Genomic DNA, 22942 nt, shown 5'->3' with positions numbered 1-22942 from the left:
AAAAGATTTCTTTCAGGGGCATTTGGGTGGCTCCGTTGGTTAAGCGTCCGACTTTGGCTCAGGTCATGACCTCATGGTTTGCAAGCCTGAGCCCCACATCGGGCTGTGTACCATCAGCACAGAGCCCGCTTCAGATCCTCTGTTCCCCTCTCTCTGCCCCTCCCCAATTCCCTTGCTCTCTCGCAAAAATAGAAAATAAACAGGGGCGGGGCGCCTGGGTGGCTCAGTCAGTTAAGCATCCGACTTCGGCTCAGGTCATGATCTCGCGGTCCGTGAGTTCGAGCCCCGTGTCGGGCTCTGGGCTGATGGCTCAGAGCCTGGAGCCTGCTTCCGATTCTGTGTCTCCCTCTCTCTCTGCCCCTCCCCCGTTCATGCTCTGTCTCTCTCTGTCCCAAAAATAAATAAACGTTAAAAAAAAAAAAAAAGAAAAGAAAAGAAACAGGGGCACCTGGGTGGCTCAGTCGGTTAAGCGTCCGACTTCGGCTCGGGTTATGATCTCACACTCCTTGAGTTCGAGCCCCGCATCGGGCTCTGTGCTGACAGCTCAGAGCCTGGAGCCTGCCTCGGATTCTGTGCCTCCTTCTATCTCTGCTCCTCCCCCACTTGTGCTCGGTCTCTCTCTGTCCCTCAAAAATAAATAAATGTAAAAAAAAATTTTTTTAAATAAAAGAAACATTAAAAAAAGGGATTTCTTTGTGATGTTATGATAGAAATCAGCAGGAAGATGCAATGATCTTTTCTACTAAATTTACTAAAATGTAACGGAATATCATTGTGTTTGATCTTCTGTGGTACAAACCCCGCTGCTAAGTTTTGTATAAGGAATGGACAGTTTGAGGAAGCAAAAGCATTAAAGAAATGTGACTCGAAGCATTTTCCTTTGAAAGGGATGAAACTTTGTGAGGGATGTAGCAGGAGTAAAATAGAATTAAAAGTATTTTCAGAGGCTTGCCTCCTGGCTTTATCATGTAACTTGATTAAGCAAGATCCTGAAAGAGCTTCAGGTGTTCAGGATGAACAGATGTTTCAAATGTCAGTTACGTATGGAAATTAAAAGTGTGAATAATAATACCAACACAGACTAATCCTGCTAAAAATCACGAAAGTACTTCTCCGACTCGGTCAGGAGTTCTCGAATGTTCACTCAGTTTGTATTTGTGTGGCCTGGAGATGTGGAAAGGCAGGAAAGGATAGTAAATGCCATCCACATGCTTCTAAACATAGTGGAATCTCTTTCTTTAGGTTAGCCATTCCTTTGAAATAAACCTCTAGGAGAGATAGAGACCCATTCTTCAATTTTCTCATGGAAGCCTTCAACTCAAACTAATACGACAAAGGAGTAACAGAATAAAACAGCCAATTATAACTCACCCAGAGTCTTCACCCCTTTTGCTATTTCTGTAACCTTTCTTGGTCTTCCTGCCTCCATTGCTTTTCTCACTTCCTTTCTCTTTTTTTTTTTTTTAAGTTTATTTATTTATTTTGAGAGAGAGAGAGAGCGCAAGTGTGTGATCAGGGTAGGAGCAGAGAGAGAGGGGGAAAGAGAGAATTCTAAGCAGGCTCCGTGCTGTCAGCACAGAGACCAATGTGGGGCTCGATCCCATGAACCGTGAGATCATGACCTGAGCCGAAACCAAGAGTCAGATGTTGAAAGTACTGAGCCACCCAGGAACCCCCCCCCCTTTCTCTTTCATTATAAACTTACTTCAAATAATTTGAACATTTGAAATTTGAAATTTGGCTATCAAGTGGAAATTTGGAGCTATAGCAGTGAATAAAACATAGTCCCTTTCATCATGGAGCAAATATTTTGGTGACAGAGACAGATACTAACCACATATAAACGAAATAGATATAAAATATTACATTCGTGACAAGTCCTGTAAAGAAAAGGAAGGCAGTGTCAGGGGACAGAGAGCGATAAAGATGACTTTCTTTAGGTCAATGAGTAAGGGAAGGCCTTTTGGAGGAGGTGAGTATATAAACAGAGACTCAAATGAAGAAGGAAACAATCCACGTGTATCTGGGGGGGTTCCAGGCAAAGGGAACAGCAGGTGCAAACAGTTCTGAAACTGGAATAAGTTTGGCATACTTGACTGAAGCTTAGGAAGTGAGTCTTTCAACTGCTACAGAAGTAGCTGAACTCTGAGCCATTTTTATGATTCATCCAAGGAAATCAAGTATTATTGCATTATCGTCACTGCTTTTTTTCCTAACCCCAAATGATATTTTATAGCTTTCTGACCCATCTTATTCACTAAACTGAGTTCAGAATGCCTTTTGACTACTTTTAAATAGTCTATCTACCTTTAAATGAAGTTTTGCTACAGTTAATTTTTTTTTTTTTTTTATCACAAGCATGTGTTGAGTATTTACTGTGTGCCAGACACTGTTCTAGGCCTGGGAAGCAAAGTGAATGTATTTCTGCTGTCTTGGGGGTTAAATCGAGTGAGGACTTTCAGTCTGTTTTAAAAAAAAATGTTCCAAAGAGTTTTAGTGATGATGGCATCATTGAAATGAATTTGTAGTGAGAGTACTATTTCAAGTGAGTAGTGAATGTTTGGATGTAAAAATGTGGTAAATGTATTAAAAATCTGTTAAATTATCTAAAAATTTCATTTATCCATCACTATGCATGTATACACATATACATACGGGATATGTAGATGTGTGTGTTTGTGTTCACAAATAGTAATTGGATTAAATAAGCTTAGCAATACTAGCCATTTCCATGTAGGCATTTGAATCTGAAGCTGTGTTTTAAAGGAGGAAAGGAAACTGACAATTTGGTGTGTGTGGGTGGGGGAGGGAGGTAGGAAAATAAATTGGAGGGGCATTTTTAGTGGGACAGAAGACGTAGCAAATGAAGACTTGGAGATAGGTGGATCTCTCAGAATTAGGTATTCCCATAAGTGATAGTCGAAGAGGCCACAAAAATGTTAATGGCTTGAACATAAAAGGATTTTTTTTCCTTTCTTCTAAAAAGAACCAACAACTAGATATTCTAGGACTGATATGGCTCTTCATGATGTCGGGGACCCAGGGCTCTTTCTGTCTCACTGCTCCATCAAACTCAGCATGAACTTCCACTTCCTGATCCAAGATAGCTGCTGGAGCACCAGCCATCACATCTGCATTCTAGCCAGTAGGAAGGAGGAGAGATGGAAAATATCAATACTCCTTCCCTTTAAGGACACTTCTTGAAGTTGCTCATAACCTTTTTGGCTTACATGTTGTTTAGCATTTAGTCAAATGGACACTGCTAGGTGCAAGAGAGGCTGAAAAATGTAGTCTTTATACGGGACAGCTATGTGCTCCAAAGAAAGATAGAGAAGCTGTGGTTAAGGAAGAAGGAAAGAATAAATACAGGGAAGAGTAAGTAGTTCCCTACTGTAGTGACAAAGAATATAAACAAGAAACGAATTAATCATGTTAATACATAGTTGTCAGACTAAATGGAATTGAGACCATAAATTTGAATATGTAGAAAAATGCGGACAGATCACTGAATATACTCAGCACCGTTCGTAAAGGACGTAATGAGCAGTATTTGGAAATTTCGATTTGATGTGACTAGGAACCATTGTAGGCCTTGAAGAACAGAAGGGATGTTTAGCTTAGTCACAGAACTTAGCTTTCTTATTACTGAAAACAGCTGTTTGTGGCAGATAATTCTTATTGCTTTGTGTAGAAATGAAGGCGATACGAATTGAAGGGAAGCTCTGTAAGAGACAGTTGTTTTAATCCAGCATCCTGCTCTCGGGTTATTGAAATGAAGGAAAGGTAATGTTTCAAGATAGAATAGAGAGAGGAAATGGGGTAAGTAGGTGATGTATTGGAGAAGAAAGAGAGAAATTGAAAACGACTAACATTTAAGCTAGAGAGGCAAGTGATGGTATCACACAGGGAAATTTCCATCAGGATGTATTTAAAGATGTCTCCAAATTATTTAGTTCCATTGAAATGTGAAATTGAATGCATTGCTAGAAATCTGATTCCCAGGCTTTAGGATCTAGAGCCGAAACAGCTGTGCCGAGCTTCTTTGCGGTAAATTAGCAAGGGAGAAAAGGTACTTTGGAGAAGGTGTTAAACACACATTACTACTTCTACTCCTTTTTCTTCTCTTCCTAGATGTTTCCCCCAAGTTTTAATTGTGGTAGATAGCTTGGATAGTCTTTGTTTAGGTGATTTTGTTGTTTGGAGGAAGAGACGAACTGAACGATAATTGTTGCCTGATAGCAAGACCGAAAACTGTATATGCACCGTTATAACTCAGCTTCTCTGAACTGTAAGCCCCAGGGTTACGTCCTTTCCTTAGAGGTGATAATTTAAAAAGCTGTCGCCAGAGGTGTTGCTTACAACCAGACCAGCAAAGCATTCCCTGTGTTGGTCATCCGATCGATCCTCCATAAAGAGCTCTTTAGTGGTATTATCCTTTGCGATGGAACTTGTATCAGAGAAGGATTACTCTGGTCTATGTTAAATGTAATAGCCCTCTACGTCACGGAAATATTGCCCGAAAAATCATTTATGTTTCCTGTTGGACCGAAAGCAAAACTTCAAAATACTTGCCATGCTTTTCTAAGCAAAAACACCAGTGTTAGTGTTGCTTCCTGCAGTGAACTTTGTACTAACGGAGTTGACCTGGAGTCACGCTCGGTTGCCTTGTCACATACAGTCTAGACGGCAGGGCTTATGGTACAAATGGGAGTTCCTACTAAATCATCTGCATTGATGAATGTCAAACAGCGATTTTTTTTGTAACTTAAACAAATGTACAAAAAAGAAAATAACAGCAACTTATATCTCTGTCACCCTAAACCAACCACCACTAACATCTTAGAATATTTACTTCCAGTCTGGTTACTTTTCTTCTTTTGTTTTTGTTTCAGAAAAATCACTCTATTCTTGTAAAAACAATACAAACTCGAAAGTACTGAAGAATCAATCACTTCCAATCCCCTCCCTCCTAGCAAAATGAAGTTTTGCTACAGTTAATTTTTTTTTTTTTTATATCACAAGCATGTGTTGAGTGTTTGCTGTGTGCCAGACACTGTTCTAGGCCTGGGAAGCAAAGTGAATGTATTTCTGCTGTCTTCGGGGTTATATCGAGTGAGGACTTTCAGTCTGTTTTAAAAAAAACATATAACTCATATCAGATGAACATAAATTCTAGGCATTTTTCTGTGCATATACACATTTAGAAAATGGATAACTAGAGAGAAATTTTTTTTTAATTTTTTTATTTAAAAATTTTTTTTTAACGTTTATTTATTTTTGAGACAGAGAGAGACAGAGCATGAACGGGGGAGGGTCAGAGAGAGAGAGGGAGACACAGAATCTGAAACAGGCTCCAGGCTCTGAGCCATCAGCCCAGAGCCCGACGCGGGGCTCGAACTCACGGACCGTGAGATCGTGACCTGAGCCGAAGTCGGACACTCAACCGACTGAGCCACCCAGGCGCCCCGAAATTATCTTTATAAAAGTGGAATTGTACAAGATGCAATTGTTCTTGCTGAAAAATATTTTAGGCCTACTCCTGGCGGTTAGACTTGCCAGGGGCTCCTAGAAACCCGTTTATTGCACAATAACCAAAGACCCTAAATGACAAACCACCGAGACATTTCTGGCCTCACTAGAGGTATGGGAAGTCTCCAAAGACCTTGCCTTCCAAAAATTTAAATTAATTAATTACTTAAATAAACAAAATAAGAGCAGGACATGTGAGCTGGGGTCAGAGTGACTTGGAGCTGGTGCCTGTAGGACACTGGAGGTCTCTGCAGGGGTAGAGGTGTTTAAGGGCACTTGTCAATGGTTTTTTTAAAAAACGGTCTTGGGCCTCACTTGAACATTGTGAAGGAAAGACCCTCGAGAGGGCACTGAAGTGATTCAAGGCAATTTTCTTTGGAAGAATAAAGCTCATTTCATGAGTTAGTCCCACAGGATTCCCACCAATTAAGATCAGACAGTGAGCTCACAATCTGTGTCACCAATCCAGGAAAGAAAAGAGTAGCCTATTTAGTCCCCCAAATATTGTAGGTAGTAGAAAGGTCAGATACACGATGTAGAATAGCTATGTATTTAAGTATTTAGATAAGGAAAGAATACAATCATGCTGTTGTTTTGGGGAGACTGTGCACGTGTAGGGGAAAGGCATATGGAAAATCTCTGTATTTCCCTCTCAATTTTGTTGTAAACCTAAAACTGCCCTGAAAAATGAAGTCTTAAAAAAAAAAAAAAAAGACATACACACAAGCACAAGTGTCAAAACTGGATTTATCCTTCTCTAAATTAATCTAATTATTCAAATGTCAATTGTATCTGCAATAGCCTGGCTCCTTGGGCCAAACCAAACTCTAAAAATTAGAACTATTTTACTTCAAAAAAAAAAAAAGATTATTAGGAATGAATGTAGGAATTTGAAACATGGAAACTTACAAAAATGAGAAAAACCACTGAAATCAAAATTTTAATTTAGTGAACTGGAAACTATGTTCAAAGGAAAACACTGAAACAGCGTTAAGACATAGAGGACACATCTGCAGGGGAATGACAGTTACCACGCCAGTCACCTCTCCTCTTCAGCTACAGCAGAGGCGAGATGACAGTGATACAGCATTTTCAAAGTGCTGAGAGAAAATAACAGCCTATAATTATGTACCCAGCAAAACTGTCACTCAAAGATAAGGGTGAAATAGTCACTTACAGGTAAATAAAAAACCTGGAGCTTACCACCACGGGACCTTTGTGAAAGTATATACTTCAAAAAGAAGGAAAATTATTCCAGGGGCACCTGGGTGGCTCAGTCGGTGAAGCGTCCGACTTCAGCTCAGGTCATGATCTCACGGTTCGCAAGTTTGAGCCCCGCGTCGGGCTCTGTGCTGACGGCTCAGAGCCTGGAGCCTGCTTTGGATGCTGTGTCTCCATCTCTCTCTGCCCCCTCCTCCATTCGCACTCTGTCTCTCTCTCTCTGTCTCTTAAAAATAAATAAAACCTTTAAAAACAAATTTAAAAAAAAAGGAAAATTATTCCAGAAGAATGGTTGGAAATGCAAGAGGGAGTGATTAACAAATAATAAGTATGTATATGAAATAAAATGAACACTTTCTGTGTAAAATAGTAATGTGTAACTTTTGAGTTTTAGAAGCAGACAACTAAGGGCGCCTGGGTGGCTCAGTCGGTTAAGTGTCTGGGGCCTGCCTCGGATTCTGTGTCTCCCTCTCTCTCTGCCCCTCCCCCACTCACGCTCTGCCTTTCTCTCTCTCTCAAAAATAATAAGCATTTAAAAAATTAAAAAAAAAATAAAAACAACTAGAATAGTGGGTAGCCATGGTATGTAAGTTGGAAGTGAATCTATAGAATTAACTGTTCTCAGATCTTGCATTTTTTTGTGAGAGAACGGTAAGGATATTATTTGACTCTCAACTTTTAAAGGTAAATGTGCACGATAAACTTGAAAGGATTAACACCAAAAGGAGAGAAGTAGAATGCATACATCCCAAAGTAGGGACAAAAATAGAATGAGAAAAAAAAAATAAAATTTTATAAAGGGCAAGAAGCATAGATAAAGTGGGGTTGATGGAAATAACAAAGGTAAAATGATAGAAATAAGTCCAGATATATTAATAATCACGATAAATATAAATGGACTAAGCTCATCTGTTAAAAGGCAGAGATTATCAAATTGGGACAAAAGAAGTCCGGATATACGCTTCACACAAAAGTCCACATAATGGTTAAAAGCAAATGGGCGACTCAGTTGGTTGAGCTTCTGACTCTTGATTTCAATGCAGGTCATGATTCCGGGGTTGTGGGATCAAGTCCTGCATTAGAGCCTGCTTGGGAATTCTCTCTTTCCCTCTGCCCCTCTTCCTGGCTTGCTCCCTCTCTGTCTAAAAAATAAAAAAGAAATTAAGTAAGTAAGTAAATAAATAAATGCACATGGGTAGGAAAAGATGAATCAGGCCTATACTAATTTTATAAAGCTGGTATAGCTATATTAGTATCTGACAAAATAGAATTTAAAGCCTAAAGCGTTATTAAGGACAATGATAAAAGGCTTAAGTCCCCAGGAAGGCATAACATTTCTAAATGTCAGTACACACCCAATAAAATAACTTCAAAGTATATAGAGCAAAAAATGGTAGAACTACAGGAAGAAATTGAAACATATATCATTATAGCAGATGATTTCAAAATCTCTCTCAATTATTGATAGGCCAAGTAAATAAAACATTTTATTTTTTATTTATTTATTTAAAAAAAATTTTTTTTTAACGTTTATTTATTTTTGAGACAGAGAGAGACAGAGCATGAGTCGGGGAGGGTCAGAGAGAGAGAGGGAGACACAGAATCCAAAGCAGGCTCCAGGCTCTGAGCTGTCAGCACAGAGCCCGACGTGGGGCTCGAACTCACAGACTGTGAGATCATGACCTGAGCCGAAGTCGGACGGTTAACCGACTGAGCCACCCAGGCGCCCCAATAAAACACTTTTAAAGGGACTCCTGGGTGGCTGAGTCGGTTAAGTGTCTGACTCTTGATTTCAGCTCGGGTCATGATCTCATGCTTGTTAGATCGAGCCCCACCAGCGGTCTCAGCGCTGGGTGTGGAGCCTGCCTAAGATTCTCTCTCCCTCTCCCTTTGCTCCTCCCCCCACTCGAGCACACACTCTCTCTCCAAAAATAAATAAATACATGAAACGTTTTTTTAAATATGGATTTTATAATTGATTATGTTCTAAAGCCAGTCTTAACATTTCAAGGAATCTGTATTACACAAACCACTTTTTCTAGCAAAAATGCAATTAAGTTTGATTTTTAAAAATGTACATCAAAATTTTTCATATATTTAAACGTGGAAGTATTCCTTTTAAAATCAGATAGAGGGGCGCCTGGGTGGCTCGCTCGGTTGAGCGGCTGACTTCGGCTCAGGTCATGATCTCGCGGTCCGTGAGTTCGAGCCCCGCGTCGGGCTCTGTGCTGACAGCTCAGAGCCTGGAGCCTGTTTCAGATTCTGTGTCTCCCTCTCTCTGACCGTTCATGCTTTGTCTCTCTCTGTCTCAAAAATAAACGTTAAAAAAAAAAAATTTTTTTTAAATAAAATCAGATAGAAAAAAATGTTCCCATTCTCTTTGCTTCTGTTCAGCTTTGTACTGCCCCTAACCATCACAATAAAATAAGTAAGACAATTTAAAAGCATAAGTATTGAAATGGAATAAAAATATACCTGAGATGATAGGATTTTCATATAGAAAACTTGAAGGATCTATAGACATATTAGGAATAATGAGAGGGGCACCTGGGTGGCTCAGTCAGTTAAAAGCATCCATTTCTTGATTTGGGGTCAGGTCATGATCTTGCCATTAATGGGTTCAAGTCCCACACCAGGCTCTGTGGTGACAGCCTGCTTGAGATTCTTTCTCTCCCCCTCTCTCTCTGCCCTTCCCCTACTCACATCCACATGTATGCATGCTCTCTAAATAAATAAATAAATAAATAAATAAATAAATAACTTAAAAAAAAGAAATAATGAGAGTTTTAGCAAGATGGATGGCTATTATATCAAAATATATAAATCAAGTTATATTTTCTTATGTATCGGCACCAGACAGTAAACACATTTTTTTAAATACCATTTATAATAGCAAAAAATCATTATTTACTTAAGGATAAATCTTTTACAAAGACGTACAAGATCTATACACTGAAAATTATAACACTTAACAAATATGTGAAAGATGACCTATACAGATGGAAAGATATTCATGTTTGTTTATTGAAAAACTAAAAAATGTGAATATCAGTGGTCTCCAAATTGCATAGGTTCAGTGGAGGTTTTCCTCAAGCTTGGCGATGCTGGCATTTTAATCCAGGTAATTCTTTGTTGCGGGGGCTGTCCTGTGCCGGATAGCATGCTTAGCATTACCCCTGGCCTCTACCCACCAGATGCTACTAGCACACATCTCTCCCTGTTGTGAAAACCAAAAATATCTGCAGACATTGTCAGATGTTTCCTGAGGACGAAAATTGCCCTCCGTCGAGAACCACTGATTCAGTGCAATTGTAATCAAAATCCAAAAAGGATTTTAAAAATTGAATGTAATGGGCTGATTCCCAGAGTTATCTGGAGTATCAAAAAAAAGCTATCAAGAATATCCAAAACATTCGTGAAGAAGAAAAAGATGGGGGGGCTTGCCTTTCTGGATAACGAGACTAAAGCAATCGTAATCACGACAGTGTGGTATGGGTGCGGGGATAGGTGCGTGGGCCAGCGGGACAACTGTAGGACCCAGCGCACAGACTTGTACAACTAGGTTATCTTCACGTATGACAGAGGTGGTGTTTCACATTGGTGGGGAGAGGGTGAACGACTTCATAAATAATGGTGGGGCAATTATTTACCTATATCGAAAAAGTGAAATTAGGTTTCTACCTCTTACCGTGCACAAAAACAAATTCTAGAGGAATTAAGGACTTAAAGGAGGGGGGGAAAAAGAAGGACTTCAAAATGTTTAGAAGAAAATAAAGGAGGGGGCGCCTGGGTGGTTCAGTCGGTTAAGCGTCCGGCTTTTGACTTTGGCTTGGGTCATGATCTCACAGTTCAGGAGTTCGAGCCCCACATCTGCTGTCAGTGCAGAGCCTGCTTGGGATTCTCTCTCCCTCCCTCTCTCTCTGCCCCTCCCCTGCTCGTGTGCTCTGTTTCTCTCTCTCAAAATAAGTACATAAACATATTAAAAAAAAAAAAAAAGGAAAGGAGAATATCTTTTTTACATTGGATATGGAAGGATTTCTTAAACGTTACCAAAAAAGTACAAGCTATCGAAAAAGCATTTGTCCGTTTGACTCTTGCGGTAGGCAGAAGACTGAGAATAAGCCCCAAGGACCTTTGCCTCTATGGAATCTCCTCCCCTTTGAGGGGGGGTATGACCTGTGAATGAGAAGAGGTATCACTTCCATGATTATGTTACATTGTATGTCACAAAGGGAGTATCCACGTGGGCGTAATCCAATCGCACCAACCATTTGAAAGCAGAGTTTTCTCCAGCTGAAGGCAGAAGAGGAAGTCCCAGATTCCAAATGGGAGAAGGATTTGACGCACCCTTACTGGCTAGAAAACGGAGCGATAAGGAACGCAAGTGGCTTCTAGAAGCGGAGACCGACTGATCCCCGGTGGCCAGCCAGCAAGGAAAGGGGGACGTCGGTCGTACAACCACAAGGAATCGGAGTTCTGCCAACAACCTGAATGCTCTTGGAAGTGGATTGTTCCTCACAGTCTCCAGATAGGAGTCCAGTTTCACTGACGCCTTGATTTTGGCCTTGTGAGACCCAAGGCAGAGAACCCAGTCAAGCCTGCCAGGCCTGGCCTGCTGATCTACATAATGAATGGCTGTTGTGTCTTAAGCCAGTAAGTTTGTTGTAATTTTTGGCAGCAACAGAAAACTAACAAGGCTTATTAAATTTAAGAATTATCTTGCCATCAAAAAACACCATATAGAAAGTGAAGACAGTCCCACACTAGGAGAAACATTTCTAACATATGTAAGTGACAAGGGATTATCCAGAATATATAAGGAACTTCTACAAATCCATGCGAAAAGGACAGCCTCACTGAAAACTGGGGGGGGGCAGATATGGAAAGCATTTCCTAAAAAAAAGAGGGAGGAAACACGTACGGCCAAGAGACGTTTTTCCAAATTCTCAACCTTGTATTGTGATACAGTAGCAACAATTCTAAAATAAAATATGTGAAAATGCACAATTACAATAACTTGAAAAACCATCTAATGCCATATTGTGAGGAATGTCCTTCTGTTCCTTGAAGTATATTTTCTTGTGCATTTGGAATCTATTTTTGGCATGCCATCTTCCTCTCTCTCTCTTTATTGCTTCCCCCTCCCTTCTTTCTCCTCTTCTCTTATTTTCCTCCTGGAATGTGTGTCCTCAGTTCCCAGGTCCTTTCTTCACATCTTGCTGCTGCTTAGGCAGCTCCCTCTAGGCAGTCTGGTTTTTGTTTTAAAAATTTTTTTTCAACGTTTATTTTTGAGAGAGAGACAGAGACAGAGCATGAGCAGGGGAGGGGCAGAGAGAGAGGGAGACACAGAATCCGAGGCAGGCTCCAGGCTCCGAGCCGCCGGCACAGAGCCCGACGCGGGGCTCGAACTCACGAACCGCGAGATCATGACCTGAGCCGAAGTCGGACTCAACCGACCGAGACACGCAGGCGCCCCGAGGCAGTCTGGTTTGAAGGCAGTGTAGAGTAATGGTGAAGCACTTAGGTCCTGGCACCTGACCGACCGGATTTGAACCCTGCCTCAGATTGTGTGGCCTGTGTGCCCTCGGACATGCTGTTTCATTCAGCCTTTGTGCTGTAGTTTCCTCTTCTGTAAAATGGGGCCGACAGAGTGTCTGGTGTAGAATTGTCGTAAGGAGTAAACGAGGCGATACAGGTCCAGCACATACACTCTGGCAGTTATTTGCTCAGATACACTTAGCGATTTCTCGATGCTTCCCACCATGACTGAGACCGGTTTGTTTTCTCCACCAAGTTGCAGTTTGTGTGCTGTTTCTTATTTTAGCCCTTTTCTTCTGCAGCAGCGAGGAAGGGGGGCCTTCAACAGGCCACACGCGACCTTGTTTAGCGTATCTGGGCTCTGCTGTCTTCTGAGCCTTTTGCACAGGACCCTGCTCGTTCTGTCTAGTTGGGAAGTATGTCCCGGTGCCGTGGGGGCAAGAGCCGCCCTGAGCTTCAGATCATCCGCCCAGTCCAGCGTGAAATGGTAGTTTTCACTTCCGTTTAAAGCGTCAGTGTCTTTATTTACTCACTCGGTTACACCTTTTTTTTTTTTTTTTTCTTTACCCATTTCCACCTCTTCTCAGTCATAAGGAGGGGAAAAAAGGATTGTCTCCTCAGTTCCCCTTTTTCCGGACATGAGGATAGTGATGAGAAATCTCCGAATCTTTGCAACTCATCCCTATCACCTTGGTCAGCAGTTATTTTCCTTTTAAAAACTACTTTCGGTTATATCTGTTTCCATGTTAGATTGCTGTTGTAAAATTTTTTAATTAGTTTTGACTTAAAAAAAAACTTTGTTTAATGTTTGTTCATTTTTGAGAGACAGAGAGCAAGCAGGGGAGGGGCAGAGAGGGAGGGAGACACAGAATCTGAAGCAGGCTCCAGACTCTGAGCTGTCAGCACAGAGCCCCATGTGGGGCTCGAACCCATGGACCACAAGATCATGCCGTGAGCTGAAGTCAGACGCTTAACTGACTGAGCCACCCAGGGCCCCCTAGTTGCAACTTTTTAAAAACCTCTTATTCAGTTTTGGGTGATGGAAACTGTGTTGCCGTTTCAGTGTACTCTCTTAACCTGGGAGTCGGCCACTGAATACTTAATCCTGCTCGCGCAGTGACTGTCTGCTCGTCTTTGTAGCTGAACAGTGAACACGGTTGGAGCATTTTCCTGTTCCCCATTATTCTTAAGTAAGAACTACCGGCAGTGTCTCAAATTTTGTGTGCTATTGTTAGCAAAACGCTGAAGTAAAATGGCCTTAGCTCCCTTTTTAAGGTCTCCTGCAACAAAAGTTTGTCCTTTCTCCCCTTTTCTTGTCTGCCTATTTAAAATTGCATTTTTAAAATCTGCTTAAACATCTCTGCTTTCTTATTCTGTGTCTTTTTCTGTTTTCATTGAAAAAAAAAAATAAAAGCCTTTTCTCCACTCATCTCAGAATTCACCTTTCAAAAGAGATTTACAGTGCTCACGGGCTGCCCCCCGTCTCTCGGCAGGCACGTCTCAGAAGCAAACAGGAACAGACAGGTGGTGTCTATAGTGGATGTTGTGTGGCACCCCCAGATCCCCTCTTCAAGATCAAGGCACTCATGCCCTCAGCTGCTGGGAAGATTGGTGGCTGAAGGGTCTCAGCTCAGCGAAGAGAGGCTGTTGACTCAAGACCTGTTGGACGCGGGCGGGCTGCTCCCTTGCTTCGAGGCAGGACACCTGTGAAGAGCCATCCCAGCCCCACAGCGCCTGGCAGGATCGGTCGAGGCCTCTGCCGCAACCCCATTACAGACCAGTTTCTCCCCTGGCCCCGTCCTACCTTCCAGGCTCCTCGTGGGTCCCATTGCAGAGAGCACTCCCTAATGAATCTCCCTCTTACACATTTGAGCCTTGGGATCGGTTTCCTGGGGGAACCCAACCGGTGACCATGGCTTTTCCTCAAGGTTTAAAACATAGGAGTATCATAATTTGTGTCTGTGCATGAAGAAAGAGAATTATACAGCAAACGGCGCAAAATGTTAACAGTTGGTTAACCTGGCCGAAGAGGGTATGGGAGCTCTTCGTACTCTTCTTGCCATGATTTTTGTGTACGTTTGAAATGACTATAAAATGGAACTTGAAAGAATCAAGACAAGTATCAATCACTTGCAGATGCTTAAGTGCAGTCATGCTCCAAGACAGGGAAGTTGGTAAGGTTCCAGACTCATGATTCTGCAAAAGTTAGATACATAATCACCATGAGACTTCCATAGCTTACCAGTTCATTAGCCCACCGCGCATTTTCTTTGATGGGTTCGTTTGTTCTGTTTTGTTTTTTGTTTTTTGTTTTTTGTTTTTTTAAAAGCTAATTGTGTTAAGTAAATGACTTAATTTACTTAAATTACCTACACTGATTGAAAGGACACTGTCAATCCGTAGCAGCGACGTTTATTAGATGCTAAATAATAAGTGGAACAGTTGGGGAATTTACTCAATTTGTGGAGCCTTCCAGTTCCAGAATGTGCCGTTGCCTGGTGAATGTCCGATGGCTTGGATGTCAGTTCGGTATCTCATCTAAGAAGTACCACGGGGTCTGCCGGTTCTGCTCTGCGGTATTATCTGAGCGGTACAGGCTCGTGAAATCTACCGCCTCTCTCTCGATGGTTTCCTCACGGCACCTCCAGCCCTGGTATCTAACCTCTCATCTTCCAAAGAGCCGATAGCATCACTGCTTCCGTGCCTTCCCTTCCTCCTTTGGGGTTTCACAATCACACACACACAAGTCCTCCCGGCTTGTGACTTCACAGTCTCAGTTGAGACAGAGCGTATGAGATCAAAGGGACTTCATCGCCGCTCCGGGACTAAACGTGTCCTCCCTCTCCCTTTGCTTGTGAAAACCCAGAAGTGTTGTGCGGTCACCTAATTCAGTTACGCACACGTCACTTCCAGCTGAAGTGTTGCGCTGATGCTAAAACAATTTCTAAACGAATTTCCCGAGACTCGCTCTATTCCAACTACATTTCTTCTTGCCCCTAGAAGATTATGTCATATAAGTTTGTAATATTTTAACTATTCTAGCCTGAAATGCATCTCCAGATAGTCAAGGTGTTTTTTTTTTCTTTCACAGTTCTTGCTGTTATTCAGTTTTCCTCATATTTTACTTCAAAACTGACTTCCTGCGACTGTTATCAGTCTACCTCTGTGATGTCTAAACCTAAGTCCGCATCACTTCCAGGATAATTTTATTTGCTCAATACTCAAAGAGTGATAAGAAAGGTGGCTTCTGGGGCGCCTGGGTGGCTCAGTCGGTTAAGCATCCGACTTCGGCTCAGGTCATGATCTCGCGGTCCGTGAGTTCGAGCCCCGCGTCGGGCTCTGTGCCGACAGCTCGGAGCCTGGGGCCTGTTTCAGATTCTGTGTCTCCCTCTCTCTCTGACCCTCCGCCGTTCATGCTGTCTCTCCCTGTCTCAAAAACTAATAAATGTTAAAAAAAAAAATTTTAAAAAAAGGTGGCTTCTGATGAATCACATGAAAGTACATAGATGATCTAAGCCTCAAACCACTACTGTTTGCCAGTATTAATTATAAAATCTCCAAGTCCCAAATAAGTTCATCTTAATTATTCATGTTCATGTGAAGTGACGAGAAAATTAAAAGAACGATTAATTGCGAAGTCCTTATTCTTTCTTCGGTATCTTTGGCATGTATCATACTCGCTCCTTTTTGCCCGCGTAGTTCCTCCTGCTTAGGATCATTTCTCATTCACATTCACCAGGATCCCAGCCATCCTTCAAAGGCTTGTTCAAATTTTACTTCCTATTTGAGGCACGTTCTGACTACTCTGGGGCACACAGATTTTTTTTTTCCCCCCGTAGGATGTCTATTCCTAAAGTTAGCTAATTTAAGAAAGCTTGGCATGGTATTGTTTTCCTCTGGTTGTTTCCCATAAGTCTGTATGTCAGACTCATCTCCCGAGTCAGACTGTAAACTTTCTGAAGGCAAGGATCACCGCATCCTACACCACTGGTTTTCAAGCTATTTTTCTTGGATAGCCCCTGCAAGATTTTGAAAAGTGACATCCGTCCTTGTTCACTGTTAAGTTGGCATGTGAAATTGCACACTAAGTAACTGCAAAGGACAGGATTCAAAATATTGAGATTAAAGACCAAAGAGAGCAAAATGAAATCGTCCCCTGAGGCTTTTACGTGTAGCTAAAGGAATCTAAAATGCTCTTGTGATCGATACCTCCAGTCGTTCATTTGAAAGAACCCACGAGGTCTTTAACTGTTGGAAGTTTTGCATCATTCCCTTTACTCCTTGAAGTCATGTTTCTCTTCCACGTCCCTCATAGGACTCCATCCTAATAGAAAGTGTTGTTATGCTTGAAAGTCTTCTCTCCATTAAATATGTATGTAAATGGAAATTATTTTTCTAAATTTTCTATGGCCAGAGGCTTTGAAGTGGTAAAGTATTCTTTCTAGATTGACTTGTCATTACAATTACTTTTAGTACACAATTGATCAAAACCCAAACCACATAAATGTATTATAAATTTTTATAAATACTTACTAAGCATAAAGAATAGCGTTTTATTGGAAATACATGTTTCTATGAGATACGTGGAATTCTTTGTTTACACACGTGAATATTACTTATTGCTAGAAATAAGCAAGGTTCAGCATAAATTCTGTTTCCCTTTTACATTTTTATAGGTGGAAATGCTGGGAACACTTGTTCACATAAAATTGTAGGTGGGAACAGAAGGTGTTTTACTACAGCATTGTCACTCCGTTCTATGAATTCCTTTCAAGCAACATGCCAGAATTATATATTGATTTATTATAAAAATGTTTTTCATCTCTTGTCAACTGTTAACTTGATTAGGTCTTTCTTCAGTGTTGTTGAAAGCAAAGAATTAGAAACAACCTACTTAGAAAAAGATTTGTTAAACAGTCATTAGGGGTAATTTACTTTCTCAGTTTCTGAGAATAATATCGAAAAACCTTTACTAAAAGTTATCAGATGACTATTAATGATACTAGTCACACTTAAAAAATTTTTTTAATGTTTATTTATTTTTGACAGAGAGAGAGAGAGAGAGAGAGAGAGAGAGACAGAGCATGAGTGGGGGAGGGGCAGAGAGAGAGGGACACAGAATCCAAAACAGGCTCCAGGCTCTGAGCTGTCAGCACAGAGCCTGACGTGGGGCCCGAACTCATGGACAGTGAGACCATGACCTGAGCTAGAGTCAGACGCTCAACCGACTGAGCCACCCAGGCACCCTGATACTAGTTACACTTTAATTTAACCCAATACACTCAGAAAGTGGAAAAAGAAAAATATTAATTCTAATGCACCTGTCAATATAATTTTTAAAACAATTATTTAAAATAATTTTTAACATTTATTTTTTATTATTTTTTTTAATGTTTATTTATTTTTGAGAGAGACCGTGTGCAAGCAGTGGAGGGGCAAAGAGGGAGGGAGACACAGAATCTGAGGCAGGCTCCAGGCTCTGAGCTGTCAGCACAGAGCCCAACATGGGGCTCGAACTCACAAACTGTGAGATCATGACCCGAGCCGAAGTCAGACACCTAACCGACTAAGCCACCCAGGTGCCCCTTGAAACAATTATTTTATTGTTTCATATGCTTTAAGTATATTTCAGCAACTGTTGAGAACTACAGATTTGGTTCATTGAATTTCTGGAAACTATTGGCCATATTTACCTCACTGGCAAAGCCAACTCTTGTAAGTCAAAACAGTTGGCCAAATCAGATTTAAACTTTCTTCTTTTTTTTTTTTTTTTTTTTTAATTTTTTTAATGTTTATTTTTGAGAGACAGAACGTGAGTGGGTGAGGGGCAGAGAGAGAGGGAGACACAGAATCTGAAGCAGGCTCCAGGCTCTGAGCTGTCAGCCACAGAACCTGATGCAGGACTCAAACTCACAAACCTCAAGATCATGACCTGAGCCGAAGTCAGACACTTAACTTACTGAGCCACCCAGGTGCCCCTTACACTTTCTTTAGAAAACATTTTACTTTGTTTGTTTAAATAGACATGTAATAGACACTCTGGTTGTGTTCACACTCCTGAATTCTTTTCCTAAGAGAGATGGCGAGGGCATGGAGCCTTGTCGGTTTGTTGGGTTGATGAAATGAGGTGCCCCGCCGCCCTCCCCCCTGCCCCCGGCCCCATGCTTTCCTTCTTTCCTCTCCTGGGACTCTTCCTCAGAATGATGCATCTCTGACAATAGCTGGGGATGAAAAGCACAGGACATTAAATGGAAGTTGTTAAATACAGCTCCCCCATACTGTATAGTATGTCTCAATACCAAACATCCCAGGATGGATGAAAATACCCTGTTACTCATGCCATGCGTTGCCATTAAAAGAAACATGCGTAAACAGAACAAATTGTGGAGCTTTACTTTGGGTTTTTCCAGCCTTGATTAAAAGAGGATTCCCTGGGAATGCAAGCTGGCGCAGCCACTCTGGAAAACAGTATGGAGGTTCCTCAAAAAACTAAAAATAGAACTACCCTACCACCCAGCAATTGCACTACTAGGCATTTATCCAAGGGATACAGGTGTGCTGTTTCGAAGGGACACATGCACCCCAATGTCTATAGCAGCACTATCAACAATAGCCAAAGTATGGAAAGACCCCAAATGCCCATCGATGGATGAATGGATAAAGAAGATGTGGTATATATACACAATGGAGTATTACTCGGCAATCAAAAAGAATGAAATCTTGCCATTTGCAACTACGTGGATGGAACTGGAGGGTATTATGCTAAGGGAAATTAGTCAGAGAAAGCCGAATATCATATGACTTCACTCATATGAGGACTTTAAGAGACAAAACAGATGACCATAAGGGAAGGGAAACAAAAATAAAAACAGGGAGGGGGACAAAACAGAAGAGACTCATAAATAAGGAGAACAAACAGAGGGTTACGAGAGGGGTTGTGGGAGGGGGATGGGCTAAATGGGGAAGGGGCACCAAGGAATCTACTCCTGAAATCGTTGCACTAGATGCTAACTAATTTGGATGTAAATTTTGAAAAATAAAAAATAAAATTAAAAAAAAATCGATAAGACAAAAACAATCCAGTAAAAAAAATGGACAAAAGAGTTCAAGATAGTGTTTACAGGAAAATAAATGTAGGCAGCTTTTAAGCATATGAAAATATGCTCAGCTTTGTTCCTTCATAGTAAGAGAAATACACATTAACCGGAACAATACCATTTCCCATTTATTATATTGTTACAAATCTGAAAGTTCCATAACACAGTGTGTGCGTTGATGGAGGGCAACTTGGAGATTGCATCTAAATTGGAAATGTAATCCTTTGACCCACGGATTCTATATGTAGCACTGTAAATTTCACATATATTTGCACACATTAAAAAAGACGTACAAGATTTAAATAAAGAAATAAATACATACATACATACATACATAAATAAAAAGGATTCCCTATACTAGTCTTTTCTACTATTGTTTGGTGTTTAGAGGTTCTTGCGTTTGCAGCATAAAGGAAGATGAGACACAGGAAGGTGGCGAGAGGATAGGCCTTTCTTTGTAAAGCGGGAGGAAATTGATTAGGAAAGGGAAGGAGCTGGGCGCCGGGGTGGCTCAGACAGTTTCGCTTCAACTTAGGCTCAGGTCATGATCTCACGGTTCCCGGGTTCCAGCCTCTCGTCGGGCTCTGTGCTGACAGCTCGAAGCCTGGAGTCCGAGTCTCCCTCTCTGTGTCTCCCTGTGTCTCGTCTCCCTCTCTGTCTGCCCCTCTCCCGCTTGCTCTCTGTCTCTGTCTCTCTCTCTCAAAAATAAATAAGCGTTTAAAAAAATTACAAAAAAGGGGCGGGCGCCTGGGTGGCTCCGTCGGTTAAGTGTCCAACCTCAGCTCAGGTCATGAAAATGGCAACTACAAAACCATTCAGCAAAAACGTATAAGCAGAACTATCCATTTATTTTCATCGGCATATTCTCTTATGTTGAAAATTTTTTTTTAATTTTGTTTAAAAGCAGTTTCTCATCATCTAACCTATAGATCATATATGTGACCACATGAAATTCGCCCTGCAGTAATAAGGTTCTTTTACATCTTAATTAGACTGATTCCTACTTTGCTACATTCCTACTTTGCTAAGAATAATGTTCAAAGTCTGTTTTCTATGCTGTATTGTACCTTATTTTTAAAAAGCTGTTTCAAGTAATGAAGTGTAAAATAAAATTGTCAATGGTAGAAGAGACTAGAATCAAAGTTGTATTTTTAAATCTGCCTGAATGAGTCGACTATAATACAGGGATACATTAAAATGACCATTGGCAGATGATGTATATGTTGCAGACAAAACGGATCTTCCGGAGTAATTAACTTAAAAATTGCGAGCTAATGTAAAAACATTACGATTTTTTTTTTGCCAAACTGAAATCTTAGCTTTCTGTTGTTGACAGAAAACGCCTCCAAGGCGGGATTGAAACAAGAGCAGCGCCAAGACATCCAATTGCCTAGTGGGACTGTGTTGTCCCAGGAAACACCACCAGTCAAGATGAATGTTTGGAAATCAACAGAGGTAAGTCACTGTGGCAGTTTCCTGTTGCCGCTGTAACAAATGACCACAAACTCAGTGCCTTAAATCAGCACAGATGTGTCATTTTGCAGTTCTGTAGGTCAGAAGTCGGACACAGGACTCACTGGGCTAAAATCAAGGTATCATCTGCAGCCTGCCTCCCTTTCTGGAGGCCTGAAGGGAAAATTTGTTTCCTTGTCCTCTCTGGCTTCCTGTGTTCTAAGAGAACACTTGTCTTTTAATTTTGCTGTCTTTTGTTTTACCCCGTTTTAAATAAGAATGAGGTTAAATTATGAAAGTTTTCCGTTAAAGCTCATGCTGTAGAAAAAATCTTTCTAAAGAAATTCTTCTTTATCCTAATAGAATAAAGCTCTCTTATCTTTTCTTCTAAATGAAATCCTTGTGTCCTCTAGAATTTTACCACATACCGTAAGAGGGGAGTCTTACTGTCTTTATACCTGTGGATAAACAGTATTTAATTTATTGTACAGTCCATCTCTCTCTACTCATCTAAAATAACTTTTTAAAAGACTTCAGGAAGTTGCAGAAATAGTACAGACTCCCATGTACCCTTTACCCAGCTTCTCCCAATGTTGGCATCTTATATAACCGCGGTGCAACATCAAAATGAGGAAGTGGATGTCGGTATGTTACTGCTAACTAGATTACAGACCTTATTCAGTTTCCGAATTTTTAATTCACTATTCAATTAAAAAAAATCTTTTTAATGTTTATTTATTTTTGAGGGAGAGACAGAGACAGAGCACGAGCGGGAGAGGGTCAGAGAGAGAGGGAGACACAGAATCCGAAGCAGGCTCCAGGCTCTGAGCTGTCAGCACAGAGCCCAGATGTGGGGCTCGAACCCGTGAACCGTGAGATCATGACCTGAGCTGAAGTCGGATGCTTAACTGACTGAGCCACCCAGGCACCCCTCACTAGCTGATTTTTTAACCTCCATTTGTGTGTGTGTGTGTGTGTGTGTGTGTGTGTGTGTGTCTGTAGGGGGAGTGCTATGCAATTTTATTCTAAGTATAGATTCATGTAATCACCAAAAGAAATCCCTCATGCTATCCACCCCATCTCATTCCCCACACCCCAACCACGTCCTCCCCTGACGACCACTAATCTTTTCTCTATCTTTATAGTTTTATTATTTCGAGAATGCTATGTAAATGAATTCAGACCATATGTAATCTTTTGAGATCGTTTTTATTTTTTCCACTTAGCATAATGCTCATGATATCCATTCAGTTGTGAAGTTTTCGTATCTCTGGGATAAATGTCTAGGGGTGTGATTGCTAGGTTGTATATTAAGTACCTACTAAATGTGGTAAGAAACTGTCGACCTGTTTCCTAGACTGGCTGTACCATTTTACATTCCCACCAGCAGTGTAGAAGAGACCCAGTTTCTCTGCCTTCTCACCACCTTGTGGCATCACCGTTTTTATTTTGGCTATTCTAATAGGTTTGTGGCGATATCTCATCATGGTTTTTAGTTGATGTTTCCCAAATGGCTAATGATGCTGAACATCTTTTCGTGTGCTCGTTTGTATCATCGTCACTTCTCTTTGGTGACAGATATCTTCATATCTTTTGCTCATTTTCTAATTGGACTGATGATGGTTTATTACCGTTGAGTTAGGAGAGTTCTTTGTATATTCTGGATACCAGTGTGTTTCTACTTGTGCTCTCATCCGTGAAGATGTTCATCTTATTTTTGAGCATGACCTGTGTCTTTAATTCTCACATTTGTATTTTTCTCTTTCGTTGCTGTGTGTTTGGGGAGGGAGGGTATCCCCAAAGTTTGAATTTACAGAACCATCTTGACTGGAAACCTGTTCCACTGAAGACTATTTACAATGATCTCATCACTCATTTGTTTGTCTGTTTTATGTGTGTTTCTCCTTCTAGAAGGAAAGCTCCTTGAGAGTAATGGCCATTTTAGTCTTACTCATTACTGAACCTTCACTTGCCAAATTTTTGTTAATGAAGAAATGACTGAACGGTAGACACTCAATTTTAACTTCCTTCTCTTCCTCCCCTGTGAAAGAGGCTTGTTTGGTCTTCTGTTTTGTTTAGCGTTCCCTGCCACAGTTCCTATGAGA

General features: G+C 41.0%; 1 protein-coding gene across 8 annotated transcripts in view; it reads left to right on the top strand.

Moving 5' to 3' along the window:
* The window catches only part of ENTHD1 (ENTH domain containing 1), a 104929-nt gene that overhangs the window by 25069 nt on the left and 56918 nt on the right, over nucleotides 1-22942 (top strand). For all 8 annotated transcript variants that reach the window (XM_042993323.1, XM_042993319.1, XM_042993322.1 and 5 more), the window contains one exon: nucleotides 20722-20840. In XM_042993323.1, coding sequence (XP_042849257.1) covers nucleotides 20722-20840 — 119 coding nt within the window. The remainder of the gene's footprint in view (nucleotides 1-20721; nucleotides 20841-22942) is intronic.

This window comes from Panthera tigris, chromosome B4 (assembly GCF_018350195.1).
Source record: "Panthera tigris isolate Pti1 chromosome B4, P.tigris_Pti1_mat1.1, whole genome shotgun sequence".
In the NCBI taxonomy this organism is placed as follows: Eukaryota; Metazoa; Chordata; class Mammalia; order Carnivora; family Felidae; genus Panthera; species Panthera tigris.
This window is presented reverse-complemented; position numbering and strand designations above follow the sequence as displayed.